Source organism: Cupressus sempervirens, chromosome 4, assembly GCF_028749045.1.
Source record: "Cupressus sempervirens isolate cs-2001-9-10 chromosome 4, ASM2874904v1, whole genome shotgun sequence".
NCBI classification, from domain to species: Eukaryota; Viridiplantae; Streptophyta; class Pinopsida; order Cupressales; family Cupressaceae; genus Cupressus; species Cupressus sempervirens.
This window is the reverse complement of record NC_143121.1, coordinates 6638958-6665637: the sequence shown is the minus strand read 5'-3', so window position 1 is coordinate 6665637 and position 26680 is coordinate 6638958. Positions and strand designations below refer to the sequence as shown.

The 26680-nt window shown below is 38.1% G+C and overlaps 1 protein-coding gene across 2 annotated transcripts in view; it reads right to left on the bottom strand.

Moving 5' to 3' along the window:
• Nucleotides 1-26680, bottom strand: part of LOC149559658 (syntaxin-31-like) — a 191827-nt gene that overhangs the window by 49372 nt on the left and 115775 nt on the right. For both annotated transcript variants that reach the window (XM_089824234.1, XM_089824235.1), the window contains exon 4: nucleotides 20859-21028. In XM_089824234.1, coding sequence (XP_089680360.1) covers nucleotides 20859-21028 — 170 coding nt within the window. The remainder of the gene's footprint in view (nucleotides 1-20858; nucleotides 21029-26680) is intronic.

Here is a 26680-nt window from a genome sequence, read left to right as displayed (position 1 = left end):
GGGCTCATTGGATATTACCGAAGATTTATTAAGAACTTTGAGAAGATTTCCTACCTGCTCAACAAACTCACCTACAAGGGTGAACCTTATAAATGGGAAGTTGAACAGAATGAAGCTTTCGAAGGATTGAAAACAAGGTTGGCCACGACACCGATTCTAGCCTATCCGAATTGGGACAAAGAATTTCATGTTCATGTAGATGCATCAAATTATGCCATTGGAGCAACACTGGGGCAGATAGGTGACCATGGATTGGACCATCCGATGTATTTTGCAAGTAGATTGTTATCTTAGGCAAAGAAAAACTATAGTACGACAGAACGAGAAACACTAGGGATGGTGTACGCAGTGCAAAAGTTCAGACATTATTTGTTTGTGACGCCATTCAAATTCTATGTAGATCATCAGGCACTGCTATACCTGGTGAATAAGCCGATTATTCAAGGATAAGTCGATGGTTACTATTATTACAAGAGTTCACATTTAAGATCGTGGTACGGCCAGGGAAAAGTCATATAAGTGAAGATCATTTGTCGAGAATAAAATCAGGGGAGCCACCAGAAGGAGTTAATGATGATTTTTTTGATGCATAGCTATTTCACGTCATAGTATTACCATCCTGGTACGAACGTACGGAGAATATCTATCAACGGGACAGTTTCCAAGCAAGATGCCACCAAATGAGAGAAGGAAACTGGTGCTGAGAAGCCGGACGTTTCAGTTAATCAACGGGCTACTATACAAAATGGGACCTAATCAAATTCAAAGGCGGTACGTCCTAGAGGAGGAAATTCCAAAGGTACTAAAGGAAGCGTATGAAGGACCGGCAAGAGGACATGTGGGGCCAGACACAACTGCGCAGAAGATACTGCTAGCAGGATTATAGTGACCAACCATACACAATGATGCCAAAGAGTGGGTCGTTGCATGCGACACATGCCAGCAAGCCAGAAACCATTAAAGAGGGACTTTATGCCTCTAAATCCTTCACAGACGCAAGAGTTTTTTGAGAGATGGGGATTGGACTTTGTCGGACCCCTGAAGGTAAGGAAAACCAAAAGGTGTTGATACATTGAGGCGGCGACAAAGTAATTGACTAAGTGGGTGGAGGCACGCACACTACCGGACAACTCGGCTGTAAGCACAGCGAGATTTATTTATGAGCAAATCATCACCACATATGGGATTCCGTTGCAGTTGACAAGTGATCAGGGAGAACACTTTGTTAATCATGTTATCAGACTGCTCACTACTGAATTTAAAATCTATCATTCATTGTCGCGCCCGTACTATCCGACAGCCAACGGGCAAGCCAAAGCCACGAACAAGATCTTGGTCGAAGTAATTTATAAATCCTGTATAGATGAGGGAGAAGATTGGGAAGAGAAGTTACCATCAACCTTATGGACGTACCGTACTTCATATAAAGTAACTACCGAACATACTCCGTTCCAACTAATGTACGGATAGGAGGCAGTGGTACCAACAGAATTCATGGTACCGAGTTTGAGGATAGCAATCAAGAACAAGCTAGGTGACATGGAAAGCCCAAGGCAGAGATTGTAGAACCTGAACAAACTAGACAAGCGACAACTATAGGCGCAGTGGGCCACGGAAGTCACACAAAATAGACGGAAGGCATGGCATGACAAGCATTTAAAATTAAATAAGTTTCAACTAGGTCAATTTTAAAGTATAATGGGCGGAATGAGATCAGACCAAGGAAGTTCAAAGTTAAATGGGTCAGACCATACAAGATACGAGAAGTTGGCAATAACGAGGCAATCAAGCTATGGACGCTAGAGGGCAAAGAAGTACCAAACGCTGTGAACGGGTCGAAGTTAAAAATATATAATGAAAGAAATGTGCCCCCACTAACAAACAACTAAGAGGGAAAAACAACTGTAAATAATGTATATATGTAAGATAAGTAGATGTAGACAAAATACAAAGTTGAACATATTCCCTGTAGTGCGGGTACAATAATAAAGGACAATAATAAAGTAATAAGGAACAGGAGTATTAAAATATTAAATTAAGGAGTATTTAAGACCGTATAGCCCTTAGAGATCCATCAGTAACATAAAGAGAGGAACAGGTTAAAATGACCTTACAAACATAGGGAGAGAGGCACCATAGGTCGAAGGCCAAAATAGAAGACTATACAGCATTTTATGAACACACAACCAGAGAAGGCTTTGACCACGTGGAGAAGAGAAGGAACACCGTATGGTGTACGGCTGACAACTTGCAAGAAATCAGAACACCGTACGGCCCATTTCCATACGGCTAAAAGCTTGTGAGAAATCACAACACCGTATGGTGATGAAAAACAAAGAAACAACATCCTCCGTATAGCTCAAATAGAAGAAGGAAGCAGCATATGGTGGTCCGTATGGCTCGGAAAGAAGAAGATGAGCAGCGTACGGTGGTCCGTATGGCCTGGGTGTTTGAGAAAGCAAGCAAAATGACCTGGTTAGCAACGATGAAGGCAGAACTAGCTGCAAAAAAGGCAACTTGGGAGTCGAAGAGAGCGGCTTGGGAATCTAAAAGGACAACATTTTTGGCCCAACAGAGTCAGCTACAGAAGGTGGTAGTAGAGAAGGAAATGGAACTTGGAGAGATTGCTAGGATGATATACTTTGCTTTTTGGGGTAGATGATGTTATAGGTAAAATCCATATTGTAGCCAACGGGTCGAATTGTATCCAAAAGGGGATGTGATGATAGAGTCATCCCTTTGGGCAAGTACATGTACATCGTCCAAAGGGACTATTGAATCATCATTATCATTGTAACCATTGGTTGCATACTGCTTATATGAATAAAGTATCATGTTTTGCATTACATTCTAATACCTTAATGCGATAAGTATCCGTTTACCCTATACGATAAATAATTCATACACCTATCTTGTACCCCGCGAACAGGAGAAACCCAAGGCAAAGGTGAAGGGAAACACAAGACGAAGGGAGAGAAAAGGTGAGGGAAGAAGATGTTGAGGCAAAGAGTGTGGAAGTGACACTACACAGTGATCAAGGTAAGCCATCGGGATCCAACCCTACCAATTTGGGAACACGACCAACCTTTCCATGACAAATGGCAGGAGGAAACATGTACCAAAGACAGAAATTGTCAAAATTCACTAGCAATGGAAGGAGGATCTTGTCAGACACTGTTGTACGTGTGAAACCATCTAGATAATGAATGGAGTTTCAGATAAAGATGTGTGGGTCCAACAATTTTTAGCGACCCTTTGGGGAGTTGCGATTGGTACAAGTAAAAGGTAAGTTTGTGGGACGATCTACGAAAGGAGTTCCAAGTGGAATTCAAACTACTTCAGGACGATAACAAAGTAGCAGTAGAAATATACAACTCAAAGCAAGGGTAGAAAGAAACTATACGTGCATATAACTGAAAGCTCAAAGAAGTACTTGCGAGAATAGCATACTTCTTGCCTCAATAGTCGAACCGCATCTCCATTGACCACAGGCTAAGGAAAAACTCCTTAATATCTTGTATCTACTACATCCTTAGCACATCCATCGTTCCCAAGTAGATTACATAAAAACCTGACTGCATCTCATAATCACAAAGGAATAAAGAGTGATGTCGTATGTGCCTAGTACAAGGGTGTAGCCATTTACAATCCTGACTTGAAACCTAGTAAACTCCTCCACCCGAAGGCCACATCAGCTATCAAAACCCTCATGTATGAAATTATGTGTGGCCCTAGAGTAGAGCATGGAAATGCAATGATGTACATCTACCAATGCTCACATTGTGAAAGCGAAGGGTAGTGGTACAACAGTAGACAACACTATAGGTGACAGCCTAGCATCAAGATGAAACTCAATAGAGATTCTCTAAGCATTATTAACATCTAAACCAATTGGTTGCTATGAAGATTCAACCTCAACTTCATCATGGTACACCCACATAGAACAATTGTCCCTTCCCTTAGGCCTCAAAGGGTGGGAGTGTTCTCATTCATAAGGTTCTTTGCTCCAATAGAAAAGTTGTCTCCTCAAATTGTCACAAGTTGCCTCATCATATTTCACAACTGATTTTCTTTTTTCATCAATAACTGGTGGGTGTACCTCCTTCGCAAGTGAAGTAGGTTTAGGTAGTGATTTCCTCTTAGGGGTTGAAAGCTCCATGTTCCTTGCCTACTTGATGCCCACCTATAGGAAAGGCGGATCAAATGCCTTAAGCTACCCTCTAAGTGGCTCCTATAACCCCTTTGTAAATAGCATAACAAAGTATTTCTCTATCACGTTAGGAACCATGACAAAGAGTCTAAAAAACTCACTAATGAAAGACTCTAAGTCTAGATTGCCTCTATACCTAAACTGAGCAAGGTCTTGAAAATAAATTTCTAGATCCTTCTAATCAGATCTCTTTACAAGTCTATCCACAAACTCCTAATAGGATGTAAAACTGATCATGATATAAAGAAACTAACCCATGGTACCACCAATCATGGGTTATGCCATCCAAATACAACATAGCTCACTGGATAGCATCCTCAAACATAGGACGCAATGAGAGATATGTATCAATCCTCTAAACCCAAGCTCAAGCTATTATTATCTTACCACTCCCATCAAAATGAATCAAAGTCAACTTGTTAACTTGTTGCTCGCTTGTTTCAAATCATTGTCTCTATCTCCCATCAAGTCTACCTATGGAATACTTTCTCTTCTAGTTCATTAATCTATCAAAGTTCACATTTAGTTTCACCCCATGTGGTAAAGCATCTCACTCTACATATAGAGCCACCACATCATCAGCAAAGGGTGTTGTCTCTATCTTAGTACTAGCCTCATCCAACTTAGGCCTCAAGAAAGTAGGATGCAAAGGCTTGTCATGTGTAGGTATGGGATCAGCTCTATAATCCCAATCTATAATCAGCTCTAGACTTGAGTGTACTCACAGAAACACTCCTATTAATCTTGTATTTGCTAATACCCTTCGGTGAGGTGATGTGTCGTAGGGTGTCATAAAGCTATTGTAGTACATTAACTACATGATGTTGACCAGCTACAAGGGTCTTGAATAATTCCCTAGCCTCTTTATTGTCATCGTTACCTACAATTTTGTCACCCATAGTGCCAAATTGTATTCTATATTTGCCTTCACCTGGAGATAAGGCTCTGCCGCTGCGAGTATAATGACTTCCTAGAATAAATCTTAGTGGCTAGATGAATGAACCTTGTTCCCTATAGGCTAGAAGGAAACCTCTCTAATATTGTTGTAAAGAGCTCTGGTGGCTTTAATTCCAACCATACCGAAGAAAGAAATTTTTTAGTTTTTGTGGAAGTTTCGCAATTTTTTTGTGTTTTGAGATATATGCTTTTCTATTTTGAAAATTTTCAAAGATAATCAAGCAATTAAAAATGCAAGAAAACTGAAAATAGAACTCAACTATGAACATCAAACTTATTCATTGCATATATATACAAGATAGGATCAGACTACATGAAAACTGAGAACAATTGATCAGAACACAGTTCAGGATTATGCACAAGATGTTGGCCAAACAAAAATGACAATACCGAAATCTTATTTTTAGGTATTTTCTATGTTTTAGTATTTTGCATTTTCGGAGGTCTTCAGAGCATTTTGGGGCTTTGTGACCTCCAAACTCTGAATGTAGTACTCTTGGAGATCTTTCCAACAAATCTGACGGTTTGTGATTTCGAGCTAGAAGTAGAAAGTTATGACTTTTACAAGTACACATAATTTTTTATTTAAAATTTCATAGTTTCGGTAATTTTTAGAATTTATTTTATAATTAAATAATATGTGGACTTCATTTTCATTTCCAAGGGATACTAACCCTTGAGATCCATCAGAGTTTGTATTAGCTCCAATTTTGAATAGGATGGATCATTTTTGGCTTGCGCAATCTGTTGTTAAATCTTATTGTTTTTCAATTCAATCAGAATACTGCAGGTTTCACACTAGGTATTGTAGTATGAATTCTTAATTCAGATCAACAACTGAGACAAATTTATTTATTCTCTCTAAATTTATGATCGTGGACTAGTCACAACACCCAATTCAATGAGCAATAAAGCGTAGGAGTTGGAAATCATAACATGGCCACACTCCAAGCCAAACAGTGCTACTTGATTGCTAATGCAGGCCCTTAAATGCAACCATTGCCTAGCAAGGAAAGCAAACAACCACCTTGATAATATATATGGCGGTTAATGCGGAGACATTGGCTGTTATAGACAACAATGGCACCTGAAGCAATTTGCAAAACCTCTGGATGCAAATGGCAGCCTTAGGATGTAGAACTGTAATAACCCCAATAGGTTATAACTTCTTCAAACACCAAAAATCTTTATACTTCAGTGGTTTGACATTTCGTCAAACACTTTGCAAGCAAGCTCTGATACCACTGTAATGACCCTGCTCAAACCCGACCTTAAAATGCTGATTGAAGGCTCGAAGAATTTTGTCAAACAATTTGCACACAAGGGGTCATATCACTGATATAACTTTTCAGATTGCTGCAATAACTTTTGTTTCGATTTGCATCAAAGAGAATGCTTACAAAACACTCCAGATTGTCTAAACAATGACCTAACATAAATGTGCAACTAATTTTGGCAATATTCAATACAAATATGTGACTTAAACTACTTGCAATATGCAGCTACAGCAATTAGTAATTATGACAAATACTTTAGATGCAACCTAGGATGGCATTAATGCACTTACAACCAAGTGGCATTAATATAAACACTTAGTATGCAAAATTATAACATTATTTATGCCAAAAAGAGAACTTACAGCGAATTGACATTTTGTCAAACAATTGGCATGCAAACTAATAAGCTGATCATCAAACTCTAGGTTCGCAATATAGATAGTCTAAAAATTACAATGCTCTTTCAATTGCAAAATCCTAGCCTTCCTAACAAAGACAAGTACAATATGAAAATAGTGAAGTGCTGAAGCTATATTTTGTACTCAGCTGAAAACCTACATTTTTCACAAAATATGCCAAATGAGAAGTGAAGAACCTGATTGTAAATGGCTGTAATAATTTTCTACAATGCTGCTCCTTTTGCTTTGCTTTTTTCCGATCTGCTTTATCCACTTGCTTTTTAAGGATTTGCTTTTTTCGTTTTTGCTTTTTCAAACTGCTTTTTCGGATTGCTTTTTTCGGAGCTGCTTTTCGAAATGCTTTTTCTACTTGCTTTTTTTCGGGCCTGCTTTTTCGGTTCTGCTTTTTTCGGACAGCTTTTTCGTACCCGCTTTTTTCAGCCTGCTTTTTCGGTTCCACTTTTTCGGACTGCTACTATGTTGAATCTCAAGACCATATCTTTCAATGGCGTCAAGATTTCCAGCTTGAAGGGATTTCGTCCTCCAAACTATTGAGACATAATCTCCAGCAAATTTCCCAATTTCTTTGATATTTCCAAGCATACTAAAAAGAAGCTCTTCCCTTTCTTTTATAGTGTTCTCACAAGAGCTCAATCCTTCGTTTTCTCAATGTGGGATAAAACATCACTCCCTTTATGTAACTTATGTCTCCAATGTGTTATAAAATAAAAGGGACTCTTTTAATTTAAATATTTCCCACAAGCTATAGTCTATGCATTAATAAAGTTAAATATTTAAATTTAACTTTATAAAATAGTTTTATCAATGCATAACAAATCTTATCAATGATAAACAAATCTTCTTGCCGATTTTAAACAATTACCATCGACATACCGCTGCCATTGGATGTCCGACCATATCCAAGATGACTTACTATAAATAGTAAGTATGCCCAAAGTTGCCTCAAAACCCCTCAAAAAGACCTGCAACTGAAACTATCTAGGCCAAATGGCCTCTAAGCCCCTTTAATGTCCTGGTTAGCCTACGGGACCGTGGAGAAATAGGCTAAAAACAACATCATGCTATGAATGCTAAAAAGAGGACATTACAGTCCACCCTTCCCAAAATTGCTTGTCCCCAAGCAATGGTCGAACAACAACCCAATCAATCCACCTGGATCCCAAATGTAGTCATGAACTATACTGCTGTCAGTCAACATAGGCTCCTGCAACAACCTCTGAAAATTAACCAAAAGGAATCCATAATCAAATTGGCCAATACAACTCACCCAAACTCCAAAGTCAGGAACCCATGAGAAACAAGCTCTCGAAATATCAGAACCCAAGTAGAGTAGATAACCCAAACTGCCAACATAGTAAATACCATCAACACATCCCACTAGCCTATGTGGAATGTACAATACAATTCTGCAACAACGATAAATACTCCCACATGAAACTGCACCAAATACAGAGAATCCACACACTGCACACCTACTGCAATTAACACAACTCTGCAGATCACTGGTCACTATCTCATAACCATAACACCCATGCACTGTTGATGGTGAATAGTCATTACACGGTAGATAGCAAAAATGAGAGCCCAGACCAAACCTGTCTACCATCAACTCCTCAACACATGGATCAAAAGCAAACCGATGAACATATCCTACAGTATAACGCCGGTAAAAAGAACCAATCCTAGTCAAAGACTCATCTTGCAAACGTGATACAACCAACTGTGACTGATCATCAGCTAAGTCAGAGGATGATATAGCCAAGAGTGCAGAATCAACAACAACATCACTAGTCTTTGTGCCCTCCAAGTTAAACATACCACAATGCTTAACTGCAGCGCCCAACTCAGTTGAACCTGCCTCCAGTGGAAACGGACCAAATATGCCAATACTAGTGTCATGGATAGATATATCCTCATCTCCACTGCCCCTATCAACCTCGACCATGGACATCCTAGGATCACCAGACACCACGGTCAGTAACTATACAGAATCTGGTAAAGACTGAAGTCGTTCCAACTCCACAGTCACCTCAGCTAAATGAAACTGTCACTCCTCAAAAGCCAACTGTGTACTCTCAAGAAACTCAAAAGTCACCTCAAGCTGCTGAGTAAGCTTACGCACCTCATCTTCCTTGACCAATAATGCGTCATATGCTGTACTGCTCCACTCCATAAGATAATCTCTATCGGCTACCAACTGCATATAATTTTGTCTCAGAATTCGGATAGCCTCCCATAAAGAGTGGATCTCTGTCAAGGAAAGATAACTGCCTCCCTGCTCATCAGTAGCAGGAGAACCCCATCCATAAACGGCTAACAACTGACGAGCAGCATCGAAATGCTCGCAAGCGATAGAAATGTCTCGCTCGCAAACTCTCAGCTGACTAGACATGTGATTGTGCTGACTGGTCAAACTCCTATACTCTACCCCTGGTACACTGTCCAAAGGAGTAACCTCAGAATGGCTATCATCTGTAATACTGCCATCCAAATTTTGCAGTCCAACTGCTGAACTTGTATCATCAAACGGAGTGATTGAGGCATCAACATAAACCTTCGTATCAAAGGAAACTGTTGAGGAGACTAAGTCCTCAAAACTGTCCACAACATCCACCTGGGTGTCATCTATAATAATCAGATCCTGGGACTCTTCTGTAAACTTTGTCATATCTGAGAGATCATCAACCCATTCCAACAAGAATGGTCGACTGGATACATGAACAATGCCCAACAAAAGTGTGTAAAAACTAATTCCAGCATCAAACAAGCTGCTGGCATGGATGAGAACTACACTTGGGAAGCTACTAATCAAGTCCATGATGGTGCAACAGATACTACTACGAAAGAATGATAAATATCTGCGGTCAAAATGATCCCAAGTACTAAGATAAAGATCCCAACATCTAATCCATGAACGGAAACCAACTGGCAATTCAAGTAAACTTCTCACCTGAGTAATGTGAACAATACCATCTGACTTCACGCACCTGTCTACAGTATCTGAATCCGGAGTGTGAATGTTAGACGTACTCATATCATCATCAATATGTGACCCGACTGTAAAAGGAAACTGAGTCGTTGCTATATGCGCTAACTCCCAAACTGAACTCACCTCAATACAACGCTCGTCCACATGTCTCTCAGAATCCTGGAGAGCCAACTTCATTGCCTCCATGCCTTCCTTGATCTGCTGTAAGTCGTCACAAGAACCTGTTGTGACTCCTTTCTGTCTCTCCTGCATTTGAATCATCCAAATGTGATTCTCAATCAATCCATGTATCCTATCATGATGAGATAAAGCCGTGACAATATTCTTGTCCCTTGTCTTCAGCTGGCGTGCCAAACCAAGTAAAGAGCTACTAGCCTTTATCTCATGTGAAGAAGCATCCAACTGTGCCTGATACTCACTTTCTGCAAAGTCCTGAATGCTCACTTTTTGATCAATTGTACTATCCTCAAACATGACAGTATCCTCAACTGCTGTAACTTCATCCAACCCAACTGTACTGGAATCACTATCTATGTCAATCGCAGAAATCCAGTGTGCCTGTGATGTCACCTTCTGGCTCAACCTGCACAACGTCTGTAACCCCTTCTACCTGTAAAGATGATGCAGATAAACCATTACCTGAAGATATGCTAATGTCTCCCTGTATCGAATCAGCATGTCTGTTAAACTCCTCATACAAGTTTCTGCCTGTCATAGGGAAGGTACGATCCTAAGGCCTATCAAAACTTCCAATCAATCTCTCCTTAAACTCCACATATGAGGTAATGTGTGCATGACCCATAGTGACCATACCATGATGCCACCACTCGTGTGCTAACCCATCCAGGTGAATTGCTGCATACTTAATAGCTTCTTCCTCAGGCATAGGGTTCATTTGAAAGTATGTGTCAAGCCTTTGAACCCAAGCTCTTGCTGTAGACTTCCCCGAACCATCATAATATGGTAATTGAAGTTTCCCTACTTTCTTCCGTAGCTCATAGCTTTGGTTCTTGTCATGTCCACGAGGCATATGCTTCATCCGCACATCTATATACTCCCTAAAGGTAATTGCAGCAGTAAAATCTGGACCTCCGACTTCCCAATCTCTCCTCAACTCGTTTTGTATATCAGTGATCTGGGGCTCTGGTACGGGCTGCTCTGGAGCTCTAGGAGGAAATGTGGGAATAATGGGCCTCGAACTCACTGTCCTAGTTTGCTGGGGTGCATGACCAAAATTGTTCCCCACTTGTTCGCTTCCATTATGTGTCCCATCTTGATTATTACCACTCTGGTTATTACCATTCTGATTATTTCCTCCACCCACATTAGCATTCAACCCCATTTGACGAGCCATCATCTGCATCATAAGCTCCAATCTCTGACTCTGCTCCTGTGCTCTTTGCTCTGCTGATCGCTGTCCCTGTGCTAAGGTGTCTAATAACTGTAAGAATCTTTCCTTTCCCTGATCTGGATGGGCATTCATTTTGTCAAACAATTTTCTCTCTATCTGGCTAATCCAAATTTCCAATAAGACCTCCACAGGATGGCAGAAAACCGCTCTGATACCACTGTAATAACCCCAATAGGTTATAACTTCTTCAAACACCAAAAATCTTTATACTTCAGTGGTTTGACATTTCATCAAACACTTTGCAAGCAAGCTCTGATACCACTGTAATGACCCTCCTCAAATCTGGCCTCCAAAAATGCTGATGAAAGCTCAAGGAATTTCATCAAACAATTCACATGCAAGGGACGTATGACTGATATAGTATTTCAGCTAGCTTCAAATGACTTTTTCTTCAATTTGCATCAATGAGAATCTTGTGTTAGAAGACTACAATGGACTACACAATGACCTAACATGAGTGTGCTACTAATTTTGACAATATTCAGTGCATATATATGATCTAAGCATGAGAAATGAACACCTACAGCCAACTGGCATTTTTACAAACAGTTGGTATGCAAACTAACTAGCTGATAAATAATGATATTAAATTGCTTAAATGGCACCAGCAACTATTATCTTCTTAATTACAATGAAAATTACAATGCTCATGAAATATGGCCAAGAGTTTGGCATTTACATGGATTACAAAATGATAATGCTGGTATAATGCACACTTACAGCTGGAAGCTTATAACACCCTAAAAAACAATACTAACAAAGAACTTGGTTGTAGATGGCTGTAATAATTTTCTTCTATGCTGCCTCTTCTACTTTGCTTTCTCCGAATTGCTTTTTTGGCCTACTTTTTCGTACCCGCTTTTCAGCCTGCTTTTTCGGTTCTGCTTTTTTCGGACAGCTTTTTCGTACCCGCTTTTTTCAGCCTGCTTTTTCGGTTCCGCTTTTTCGGACTGCTACTATGTTGAATCTCAAGACCATATCTTTCAATGGCGTCAAGATTTTCAGCTTGAAGGGATTTTGTCCTCCAAACTATTGAGACATAATCTCCAGCAAATTTCCCAATTTCTTTGATATTTCCAAGCATACTAAAAAGAAGCTCTTCCCTTTTTTTTATAGTGTTCTCACAAGAGCTCAATCCTTCGTTTTCTCAATGTGGGATAAAACATCACTCCCTTTATGTAACTTATGTCTCCAATGTGTTATAAAATAAAGGGGACTCTTTTAATTTAAATATTTTCCACAAACTATAGTCTATGCATTAATAAAGTTAAATATTTAAATTTAACTTTATTAAATAGTTTTATCAATGCATAACAAATCTTATCAATGATAAACAAATCTTCTTGCCGATTTTAAACAATTACCATCGACATACCGCTGCCATTGGATGTCCGACCATATCCAAGATGACTTACTATAAATAGTAAGTATGCCCAAAGTTGCCTCAAAACCCCTCAAAAAGACCTGCAACTAAAACTATCTAGGCCAAATGGCCTCTAAGCCCCTTTAATGTCCTGGTTAGCCTACGGGACCGTGGGGAAATAGGCTAATGACAACATCATGCTATGAATGCTAAAAAGAGGACATTACAGTCCGCCCTTCCCAAAATTGCTTGTCCCCAAGCAATGGTCGAACAACAACCCAATCAATCCACCTGGATCCCAAATGTAGTTATGAACTATACTGCTGTCAGTCAACATAGGTTCCTGCAACAACCTCTGAAAATTAACCAAGAGGAATCCATAATCAAATTGGCCAATACAACTCAACCAAACTCCAAAGTCAGGAACCCATGAGAAACAAGCTCTCGAAATATCAGAACCTAAGTAGAGTAGATAACCCAAACTGACAACATAGTAAATACCATCAACACATCCCACTAGCCTATGTGGAATGTACAATACAATTCTGCAACAACGATAAATACTCCCACATGAAACTACACCAAATACAGAGAATCCACACACTGCACACCTACTGCAATTAACACAACTCTACAGATCACCGGTCACTATCTCATAACCATAACACCCATGCACTGCTGATGGTGAATAGTCATTACACGGTAGATAGCAAAAATGAGAGCCCAGACCAAACCTGTCTGCCATCAACTCCTCAACACATGGATCAAAAGCAAACCGATGAACATATCCTACAGTATAATGCTAGTAAAAAGAACCAATCCTAGTCAAAGACTCATCTTGCAGACGTGATACAACCAACTGTGACTGATCATCAGCTAAGTCAGAGGATGATATAGCCAAGAGTGCAGAATCAACAACAACATCACTAGTCTTTGTGCCCTCCAAGTCAAACATACCACAATGCTTAGCTGCAGCGCCCAACTCAGTTGAACCTGCCTCCAGTGGAAACGGACCAAATATGCCAATACTAGTGTCATGGATAGATATATCCTCATCTCCACTGCCCCTATCAACCTCGACCATGGACATCCTCGAATCACCAGACACCACGATCAGTGACTGTACAGAATCTGGTAAAGACTGAAGTCGTTCCAACTCCACGGTCACCTCAGCTAAATGAAATTGTGACTCCTCAAAAGCCAACTGTGTACTCTCAAGAAACTCAGAAGTCACCTCAAGCTGCTGAGTAAGCTTACACACCTCATCTTCCTTGACCAATAATGCGTCATATGTTGTACTGCCCCACTCCATAAGATAATCTCTATCGGCTACCAACTGCATATAATTCTGTCTCAGAATTCGGATAGCCTCCCATAAAGAGTGGATCTCTGTCAAGGAAAGATAACTGCCTCCCTGCTCATCAGTAGCAGGAGAACCCCATCCATAAATGGCTAACAACTGACGAGCAGCATCGAAATGCTCGCAAGCGATAGAAATGTCTCGCTCGCAAACTCTCAGCTGACTAGACATGTGATTGTGCTGACTGGTCAAACTCCTATACTCTACCCCTGGTACACTGTCCAAAGGAGTAACCTCAGAATGGCTATCGTCTGTAATACTGCCATCCAAATGCATAAGATATGTAAACCAGCAAATGCATCAAAACACTGATGACGGGGTGTTGGTGACGGTTGAAGACTTAACCAACAGTGTTAAGTCTATTTGTATTTAATCAAGAACAAATGAAGGTGTGGTAAATGTTTGAACAATTATGCTTATGCTTTAATATAAGACTTTGGTACAATCAATGAGAAGAATATTATGCCATTCAAATGTGTTGTATGGTTACTACTTTCTTGTCATTCTATTCTTAAAATGCTTTGTTAAGTAATATTATTAATGGTTGTTGTGGCAATATCACTTCCATATTTGGCACACAACACTACTCGCACAGTCATCTATTGGCTAGCCCATTATTTTTCAGCTGCCATCAACACTATCACTTCCTGAAATATCCCGAATGGATATTGACCCAATATCATTTTTTAAAAATATATTTAGAACTAAAACATAAGCAGATGTATAACGAAACAGTAATAGAAACCAGTAGATTCTTCAATAGATATAAACCCATTCTTTTCAAAATAATATTCAGGATTCAAACATACGAAAATGCGTTACAAACCAACGGTAGAAAACCAGTAAACTCTCATAAAACCCCTCAAAAACATGTTATTGCATTATACATTGGCAATACAATAATCACCATTCAGACTCCAATCTTAAACACAATTTTACAGTCAGATTGGAACACTAAGAGAAAACCTCTAAGCGCATACGAGACACTTGAAGTGACGTCTCCATGAACAATGGGTTAGCATCCACTGTCTGTCGACACGAGGGGCTACATCCTCACATTGGCTGAAAGCTGAAGCTTTCCGAATAACTCTCGCAAGAGAGAAACTAAAATCTAAGTCATAAATCAAACATGCCAAATGAATGAGTCTATTCTTTTATCCTCATAGTTGTGACTCTTTGACTCCCCTCCTAACTTTTCGTCTTATCTCTCCTTGTCATCTTTAGCCCACTTTGAATATTAAATTGACCTTTTATAAATTGAGTCCATGCTTTCATAGTCAATTTTAATATCATATGAATGTGTCCTTTAATTTTTCTAATATCCCAAAAAGGGGACATTACACTTCCCAAGTTTGTATTAGCAACGGTGCTAAATGTTTGCCCCTGTGGGGTAACAAGTTTAATACATATAATAGCAGTATAAAATATAAGAGAACATTATATCCTAGAGAATACCCAATGCTTTTGTATTAATTCATATATTGTTTGCAATACATGACAGCAATATAACATCACAGTGACAACTCCAATAGCGTGTTATATCTTTTCCCATCCAAGAGAGGTACATATATAGACTTGAAGAGTTGTAAGGTGAATTATTGCAAATTATAACTGCCTACCCTTTGGTTGCGCAAAGAACATAAACTACACTTTAACAACATTTATTATTATTTCCCGACAACACCCATTAGACATTGTTTACATTGAGTAAACTTTGCATATTGGAGCATATCAATTCACAAAGAGGACCAATCAAGCCCTCATGGAACAAAATGCAAAAATAGAAAGAGTCCAACTTCTCCTCCAAGCCATCCAAAGCATCAATAACAAGAACTCTTGAACCCACCAAAGCAACAGGAGGGATATCTATTCCAATCACTCTAAAAATGAGCATTCAACATGGGTATCGACACCTAGATCTACAAGACCCCCCTTCCTACCTAAGAAAGAACCCATGGTACTATTCAACAATCTAATTATTGATAAAGTGGAAGAACTTGCTGAAATCTATTCATTTTTAGAACCTGAATTTAGCACGAAAATTTCCTTGACGGACTAGTGTGATGCAAAAACATGAATCACGCCAAAGACGAAGAGTGCACGATTCCATAAAGACCCCAATGAAAGGCTAAGTAAGATAACCCTTCCCAACTTTGATGGAACAGTGCAATCACGGCTCCAAAAGTTGAACACCTATCTTTCACTTAGCCCCATGACAGAGAAAAATGCAATAAAATCTACCTTGCTCCACTTGACAAGAACAACCCATGATTGGTGGCACCATAGCCTTGTTACCCAATGTCACATAAATATATCCACTTATAATGAAACTCATCAAAAGATTCAATCAAAAGCATCCAAAATTGTATTTTAAAGAACTAACTCAACTAAAAAAGCAAGGAAAGAGAGATACGCATACTTCTTGTGGAGGGACTAAAAGACTCAATCAAGAGCATGGTAAGTGTCCTAGACCCAACAAGTTCCAAACAGTTGCTCATCATGGTATCAAAGATTTCCTGAGGGAGACTTGTATACTCATTTGTAGAGGGACTAAAAGACTCAATCAAGAGAATGGTAAATGCCCAACAAACCTTAAAGAGGCAATTCAAGACACAATGAAATTTGAAATTAACCCGTCAAAAGATAAGCGCAAAAGATTTTCATCAAATGCCCACTCTAAGTATCCTCATAAAAATGGAAGGCATAAGAAGGAATCACATAATGGAACATACTTTCATTGAAATAAGAAATGGGAGCTAGGACATATATGCCAAAAGGAAAATGCCCAAACACAACAATATGACCTCAAAAGAAGGAATTTATGCTACAGGTATGAATAACCATGGAAGTATGGACACGCATTTGGAAAAGGAAATTTAGCTCATAATATAAAAGTTACCCCCAATGAAGAAACACAAGAAAATCCCAGCAAGAAGACAAGGTATGATGATGAAGAGGATGGGACTTTAGCTACTATCTCCCAAACCTCCAAACATCAGCCTGTGCAAATCAAAAGTCCACTCAAAGGGCATGAAGGTTATCACCCTTGTAGATATCGCACCATGTTTTCCTTGAATTTTCAGATGTTTTTCCTTCCCTTTTGCATCCTAAGCTAGACATAAGGAGAATAGATTTTTGGAATTTTTCAAGATGAGCTTGCCCTACCTAGGCCTTAAGGCTGCCCTCTTGGATCTGCATTAAAACTTTCCTCCTTTCCTGTTTTCAGCTTCTAGGCACATGGATGAATAGTTCTTAGAGTAGTGCCTCCAGTGAGAACTTTGGAATTTTCCTGCTTTGTATCTTATCCCTACCATAGGAGCAGATGCACCATGTTTTCTTTTCACGATTTCTTATTTCAACACAAAATTATCGATTGTGAAGTATCCTGATCTTGGACTCCTTGAGTCTCTCCTCTCTATCCCCACTTGAACTTACATCTTAAGCTACGTAATTCCATCAGCATCCCAACTTGAACTCTTGCATCAAAATTGAAAAAGAAATGCAAGCGAATTTTGACGAACTCTAATGTTTTCAAGATAAAAAAACCTTCATCTGGAATTGGAATTGAATGATGAAATCTGATTTCATCTCTCCAATTATTAACATCCTCTTACTCTTTCCTTGCACAATAATGAACTCTTCAAAAAACTTTATTTTATCTCTGAAATTCGCCCCTTAGGTCCGATTGCAACTCAGATTTCTGATATCAAATGCACCCTTTCAGATCTGGAAATCACACTTTGATGGAATTCACATCCTGCTGGGAGATCACTAGGAATTTATTTCATACCTTGGATGAAAAAATTATAAATTCACCTTAATTTTGCATATTTCGTCTTGATTGTGATCTAAATTTCACTCTCTGCTAGATTTTTCCAAAAACTTTCTTTCAAATTTGCCCTTCAAATTTCTGGTTGAATTCACTAGATTTTGCTGGTGATTCACTCTTATTCAGATCTCATCTTTCTTCATCTGATGTAATTCGCCTCTAAATTGAACCAAATTCCCACTTTAATGTCTGCTGGATCTGCTCTTAATTTGCATTTATTCAGACCTGATTTGCATCTGAATTTGTTTTAAATTGTGCGTGAACTATTTTGGAAAGAATTGTGATGTCTTTACTTATAGCCTTCAAACTGAAGGTTATACGCCTTGGAGTTTAGGCCAACCTAACCAATTGATTTTGCCTTTTATTTTGAATTTCTATTAAATCCCTTCAGGACCGACCTCAACTTCCATTTATTTTTTGCATTTTTTGATTTTTTAATCATCTCCTAGGGCAGAAATTTGGGGTTATGAAGGAGTTTTTCACATTTTCTAAATTTTGATTGCCTTCAAGGATGGAATTTTGATCCCCATGTGGAGTTTTGGTGGAACTTCATCTTGCTCATGATATTTAAAGTTGGAAATTAGAGCATCTTGGAAATTTAATGGAACTTAACTTCTAGACAAGAATTTGCATTTTTCACTTAGAGTTCACTTCTCAATCTTTTAATTTTCCATTTTTTTACCATGTAAATTTTTTTGGATGTTGATTTTCAAATTTCCTTTTGGTGGAACTTCACTCAAATCTTAAATTTTCTTTACAAAAGCATAGAATTTCAATTTACTATCCAACGATTTTCATTTATTTTTCTTTATTTCCCTTTCAAGCTCAGAATTTCCCCATTTTTCCACACATTTTTTCGCAATACAGATTTTTTTCATTTTTTCACCCCACAAACTCACAAATTTTATTCTCATTTTTCCTTCTCTTTCCATATCTTCATCATCATAAAGAAGCATCTACATCTCCATAAATATGTCTTGATATTCAACACTATCCAATTTCAATTGACTACAATGGTTCATATTCCCAAATTGCTTCATCATGAACAGTCTTCTCTGTTATGAGACGTCTTTTTTTTACTTCCTTTTTGTTTCAATCCTAAGTGGCTCTTGACCTAATTTTTTTCTCATCCAGGTGTTCTCTATGCTTCCTAGTGCAGAGATAAGAGGCAGAATTAACCAAAAATCACTCCAAATGTGGAATGACAGACAGAATATGGACCTAAACTATCCTAGAACTAGAAAAGAACATTGGGGTCCCTGTTTATGACGGGGTGTGTGCAAGGGAACTTTGCACACCTATACGAACTATTGTACCTTAGGAACTTGACATAATCTACATAAACATTCTGATTTCAACACCTAACTGTAAAAAGTACAACTCCCAAACAACAGGCATGACTTGCATATGTTACAGCTCCACACATTCTTGTAGTGATCAACTGTACAGACCTTTTACAACAGAATAGTAGCTCAATTAGCATATTTTACTAAAGATCTAATTCTGAACATGTTATAGATTGGCATGCCCTTGGTCGATTCTAGATGTTTAGCATTAATCTTAGGTAATAAAATATTGGTCATTCAATGATATCTCAAAACATTACACTAATAAAGTTTAAAAAAACACATTTTGAGACTTCTGCAAAGTTATTGTCAGAGTATCAGGGAAAAAACTAAACAGGTCTTAACATGCCTGAACTCTAAGTAGGGACAGCCCATGTCAAAAAGGAGTTTATTGCGCAGCTATACTCAAAACATTAATATCTGCACAGAAACAATTTTATTGTCAAAATCAAAGCAAACAATGAGACTAAAATCTAATAAAAAGCCCCACACAGATTATCCTTCTATATGTGAGAATTAGGAACACTGAAGAATATATTTCAAAAACAGGGGAGGCAATCAATCTTAGTTAATAAAATATTGATCATTCAATGATATTCCAAAACACTACACTGATTAAGTTTAAGAAAACACATTTGGAGATTTCTGCAAAGTTAGTTGTCAAAGTATCAAGTAAAAACCAAAAGTGGTCTTAACATGCCTGAACTCTGGACGGCCCATGTAAAAAAGGAGTTTATTGTGCAGCTATACTTAAATATTAATATCTGCACAAAAACAATTTTACTGCCTAGATCAGAGCAAACAATGAGACTACAATTTGATAAAAAAGCCTGCACCTATTTTCCTTCTTTATGTGAGAATTAGGAACACTGAAGAATATATTTCAAAAACTGGGGAAGCATATAACTATATTTTGCAGAAGGATTTATCTTTTGTAAGTTAAAAAAAATTCACGACTTTGATGCAGATCACAATGTTATTGAAAAATGAAAACCATGTCTGGGTGGAGTAAAGCTTCCATTCAATGGTTAAATTGCAATCATTTTTGCAATAACTCAACCTTTCCTTTGTACATATAATTTCATCTCAGTAATGGAACTTGTATGCCATCCAATTAGTATAGATAAGTAAATTGCCAGACCATCCAGAAACTATAGGCAAATTCACACGACTTTAATTCAGATCATAATGATATTAAAAAAGGCAAACCATGTCAGCATAGAGAAAAGCTTCCTTAAAATGGCTAAATTGCAATCACTATTTTGCAGTTTAACTCAACCTTTCCTTTTGTCATATAACTTCATCTGACTCGGTATGGACCAAGGGTGTCATACAATAATTATAAATAAGTACACTGCCTAACTGTCCAGAAACTATAGGCAAATTCGGATGAATTTTACGCCGATCATAGTGTTACTGAAAAATGAAAACCATGTCAGGGTAGAGGAAAACTTCCTCAAAATGGTTAAATTGTAATCTTTACTGTGCAATTTAACTCAACCTTTGCTTTGTACATAAAATTAAATCTAACTCAGCAATGGCACTCATGTGCCTTCCAATGAGTATAAATAACTACACTTTTTATTGGATTTATGCTAGTGATTTTTACATTTTAAAGAAACTGGGGATTCAACCACTGATTATCATTACATATCACATAAAGCAGGCTACATTTAAACTGGCCCTGACTATCTTACCTAGACATTGGAAGTGGGGAAGAGAAGTTTGATCCATTTGTCCAAGGAGGCGGCTTTGAGTTTGCTATTGAACTGCTAGTCAAACCAATAGGTCTTTGCTGAGCAAAAGGGTTGCCTCTTAATGTATTTGAGGAAAATATCTGCCTCCTACTGTCATGAGCCTTCAGATTCTGCAAAAAAGGCTTGTTAATGAAATCAAAACTAAATGGAAAATGGAAGTTCATATCTGAATTTCAAACAAGTTAACAGTATATCCACAGCCAATCAATGAAAGTATAGCAAATAAAGAGAGAGAGACCTGAAAGTAAAATATGTTTCAAGTTAAAAGTTAAAATCCATCGACAATGCACAAAATTGTAATGTAATAACTATTATAGATTATTAAAACTTACTTTAGTAATAGAGTCACTTTAGTGACTAGATTTCGGATTAGTTCATTTTTTCTATTAGCTTATTGTTTTAAGAATATTTAATGGTGCAAGAGGGCACAGGTAGACAAGCAATTGGCACCACCAACAATACTTGTGAGTTTTTTTCTCAGTTTTGTTTTGGTTTGTCTTGGATTTGTTCAGCATCTCTCTATTCGTTATTATCTGCAGAATCCACAGATTGGGTTTAAGAGCACGACATGTCCTCTTAAACATAAAACAATGTGTTGCAGTCAAGCAACATTGTCGCCTATTGGAATAGGGAATGGACTTCCATCAAATCATAACAAAATACCCTGTTAGACATGTATGCAAATGTAGAAGCCTAGACAAGTGTTTAGTCCCAAAGAAAATGTCCTTAATCTACTAGAGCAAACAAAGATGCAGAAACAAAAACATATCATATAGAATAGATAAAATAATAAACCCAATCATATGGCAGAAACATATGATTTTTCATTACCAAGTGTAATGTCCATACATCATGAAACATGAACTGGTTCCCAATCGAAACATAAATCGTGTCGGATGGTTGATTAAGACTGCCATGGGTCAACAACCAACACAACCTCTCGAGAACAACTAATTACACTACCTAGTACTAACAAGAATTACCAAAAAATTATTTATTTATTAGTGGTAGCTTTGCCATCTACATCATCCCCTGCAAAAAATGAATTTGTCTTCCAGACAATGAAAAACAAAATGGGGCTTAACTCTACAGAATCACCGAGAACTAGGAAAGTGAGAGGATGTCCAGGGAGTAGTCGATGACATCGAGAGCTATTGCCACAGACGTTGTACTTTCTTATTCACAGCCACAGATCTCACTCCATCACAAGCTGTGCCCCTGTACAATCTTCATCATATACAGACCCATTATGGAATGCGGTTCCTTCAGCTCCAGCTATGCAGTAACTGCTGCAAGACATTCCTTCAACTCAAACATTTTGTTGTACTAGCCTTCCACGGTTGCTTTCTAATGCTCCATTCCCTGCTTGACGGCGCCTCTCAACTTTTTCTTTGCAGTGATAAGTTTTTCCAATCATGCTAACTCCTCCCATGTTAATGTTGAGCCCAGCAATAATGATAAACAGCAGTAAACAAAAGTAGAACAAAAGAGGCACAAAAGACACAATGACTTTATCCTGTGAAAACCCTCCAAGTAGAGGGTAAAAGCCAATCACACCACAAACATATCTCTTTTATTAATAATATAAGTTCAAATACGATGCGTTCAACTTGACACGATATTATCACACACAGCAATCATACACACACACACACACACAGACTTATATCACAACAAAGTTTGTTCAATTTCCAAAAACAAGTCTCTTCATATTTCCAAACGCAAGACTCTCCACATGTTGCATGTCTTTCATATAATAAAATGTCAAATATTTAGAGTGTGACATCTAGCACACACATTGAATGACACATTGTGCTCACTTAATGTGATGGAAATATCATCATAAATGTCTTCCCTAGCTGTTGACGGCGACACAATACAAAGGTATTGTCTCAATTTCAACATATAGCAAAATCAGTAATAAAGATCTCTATTGCAGCTACAATCTTCAACACTCCCTCTTAGCAAGAGAGAGATCTTTATTATGGCAAGCACACATAGCTGCAACCAAAGATGTCAATAATAAATTCTCATAGCATTGTTATTTCAGCATAAAATTATTCGTAAGCGCATAATATTAAAGTCATGGAGCACACACTTGACTTCCATAATGCCTACTTGCAAAGGGTGGTCCATTATACCTACTTGCATAGGGTGGAACAAAGGCATTCACCTCAGACTTCTCCCAAAGAAGAATTCATTCCCACCATGTGTACTCGCAGAGGGTGGTACACCATACCTACTCACAAGGGGTGGAACGAGGGCTTTCACCTCAGACTTCTTGTAGAGAAGAAATGCATTTCCACCATGCCTACTTGCACAAGGTGTGATCTAATTAAGATCTAGGGCTATTACAAAAAGCATGCTTAAATGTTTACCATAAGTTAATTCAAAGCATTAGGTCCAAGAATTAACATAATTAAATGCTTAATTAACAAAGCATATAGAGGTAATGACTAAAATAAAAAGAGTAGAGAGATAGAAGACAAAACTCAATTGATAATGGAGTTCATCCAGGTGGACTAAGTCGCTACGTCCCTCTCCAAGAAGGTGACCGATCGAATTAGCTCCAAAAATCAACTACATGTGTTCACAAGATCTTCCCTTCAAGCACATGTAGTGTCCCCTTCTCCGCGCTAGACCTATTGGCACCTAGTTGGTTTATCTTTCCATTTGGATAGGCTAACGGCATTTGTTTCAAGGATGTCAGTCAATCATAGGGATATACTCAGTTTCAGTGAGGAAGATATTTAAGTGGGAACTCCTAAGGTTAAGTCACTTTATTCTATTAAGTGATTTATAAAGTACTTTATCTTTTAAAGTCACTTCATGACAAAAATGACTTAAGTGACTAAAAGACAAAATAGGTTTTTATCCCACATTGCTTAGTTATTAGCATCTTCCCATACTTCAAGGTTATAAAGGCAAGCATCAACGTTAGGATTATACCTATGAAAATATATATTAACATTTTGCTTTGAAAAGCGGTTGCTTGAATGTGACTAATTGCTTTAAGGACGCAAACTCTTAACAGCAAAGTGAAAGAGCTAGACGTAGCCCCAGCTATTTCTTGGAGAATCATTTTGGAAAGAATTGGTAGAACTTGGAGTACTCATATCTGGACAAGGATTGAAGATTCAATAGCTAAAACAGGTATGGCTTAGTGGAGATTAGAAGTGCATGTAGAAGTTCATTATGAATGCAGTCCATTAGTCGTAGTAATGGGAAATAGCAATACTACCACGTCCTAACATATATCGCAATAATATTTGGTGAAGACAAGAGCCATAGTAAACAGGGAAAGCACTCGGGTTAGAGACCACGTGACTCCCAGTTAGTTGCGGGTGGTGATACTTGTAAGGAAAACTCCAACGCGATACTTCTACAAATAGGAGAAAAGGGAAGCTAATGGGTCTGTCACAGCTGGGCCGAGCAGACCACAAACAACGCAGGGTTTAGATGAGTGGGTGCCTGACGTTGGACATGGGGTACAAAGAACGCACAGGACAATCGGGTTTCCATTGCAATGTCTTCCATTCCTAACGGGTTTGTGCTAAATTTACCCAATCCGCACACTAGTTAATGTATGTTGCTCATCTTTACATGAATTTGGAATTCCGTTATCAGTACATTGTATAGCAATCTTCGGTTTACTTTCATGGTTATAAATCATTATTACAACTTTATGTTTTCGTGCCACTATCCATGTACTTGTTGAAGTCACAGTTTTACTGATTAACATAGCTATTTCACAACATTTATGTTGATGATCAGTAAGTGGTATTACAATAGTTACTTTGCTTGAGGTCTTTGATTGCATAACAACTGTTTGACAAAATTCCACTAGTAAAAGTTCAAATGATTTGATTAAAACCAAGCAAGGGTTCTTACATTGGTAGCAGAGCCATAAGTCCTGCCAACTTGTGGGGAAAATTTATTACGTAACAGGTTGGATTAAATAGGAAAAATGACAGCTAGGTATCAAAAGGAAACCTTATAAATTTAGTCACCTCCAACCTGAACAGACAAAATCTTCAAATCAAATTGACATTGAGGATAGTTATTCAGTTGATGAGGAGTTAATTTTTGGAACAGGTGAACAAGTTGAACAGATTGAGCAGATTGAGCAAACTGAACAATTTGAACAGGTTGAACAGGGTGAACAGGTACAGAATATCCAAATGGCTCGTAATGAGAATGAACAAGAACAAAAAGTGAGGGAAACCTTGAGGCACTATTAGAGATGGACAAATGTAATGTCCCCTTTTTCTGGGACATTATAATTCTATGTTGCTGGCTCACTTCGCCTAGGTTTCTGGGGCAAAAAGGTCCTTTACAGGGTTCAGTTCAAGGTTTGGCGTAGACATTTCCAGTTTCAAACCCATCAAAGCAGTTTTGGCAGGTTGTTCGGATACTTATTACTTTTAGTAAGTAAACAGAGCTTAGTATTCTTGATACCCCAGTGTTGGTTTGGAAGCATCTTGCTGAGAGCTTTCCAACGAGCTATTGCACATGCTTATCCGAGTTCATTTCATCAGTTATTTTAATGCCTGATGATTATATGGTTTACTGACTAAGTGACTATTAAAGTTCATTTAACTTGTCACTTTATTTTTTTTAAAAGGTACTATGTTCTCTTAAGTGACTAAAGGACAAAAATGGTGCTTTATCTCACATTGCTTAAAAGAGCGTGTATCACATTGGGAAAAGTGATAAAAGTACAACAAGCTCCACATGGGAAGTTATGAAGATTATAATATTTAAAACAAATATTAATCTGGGAGCTAGAAACAGTTACTAGTTATCTCTTCGAGAACGCAAACCCTTGAAGAAGCTTCTGGAGGTTGGACGCGAACCTAGCCTTCTTATAGGTTTTATCTACATTTGCCAATCTAACTGTTATTTTTGTTTATAAGATCGGATTATTTGGATTATTGCATGTTATTGTATTGCTGTTATATAATACAATAACATCTTTGGCAAATATCTAAGTTAACTCCTAGTTTATATATGTACTTTCTGAATATTGGAGGAATAAAACAAGCTTTTCTAAGTTTACTTGTATGTAAATCTGCTGGTTAGAAATCGATTAAAATTTTGGAATTTATATTGAATATTGGTTTTCTATTCGGGTTTAAATCTGCACTTTATATCACTGTTTCTTTGGGTAAAATATCTGGAAAGGGATATTACAGTGGTATCAGAGCTTCGAACCTACCAACCTGTGTGGTCATGAAATAAATATAGAAGCTCCAAGTTTGGTAAAATTTCATCAAACAGATAAATTTGTAAGGAGCTGGTTTGATTCAGAATTTGGCACTCATTGTTTGAGCAGATCTTCAATATAGAGACCCCAGTGTTCGAAGGAAGTGAGGGTTCACTGTTTGAAAGAGAGTTACAGTGCAGATGCTGATACACGTCTTGCAAGGAGAATAAGGCGTGATATAGTGGAGAGAAATCGTGATGTAGGATCAATCCTTGAGCAGTATTCCAAATTTGTCAAGCCAGCATATGATGAGTTTATATTGCCATCCAAGAAGTATGTAGATATTATCATTCCTCGCAAAGGAGATAACCATGTTGCTATTGATTTGATAGTGCAACATATTCAAACAAAGCTTCAATTGCAGGAAGAGGTTATACACGGGCCAGATACTAGTGTATATCTCACTAGTGGTGGAAGATTGCAGGTTCCGCAAACAACAGCGAAGTGTCATTGGAGAGCCGCAGCAGCCTCAGAGATCACGAGTTTCGTCTTCCGC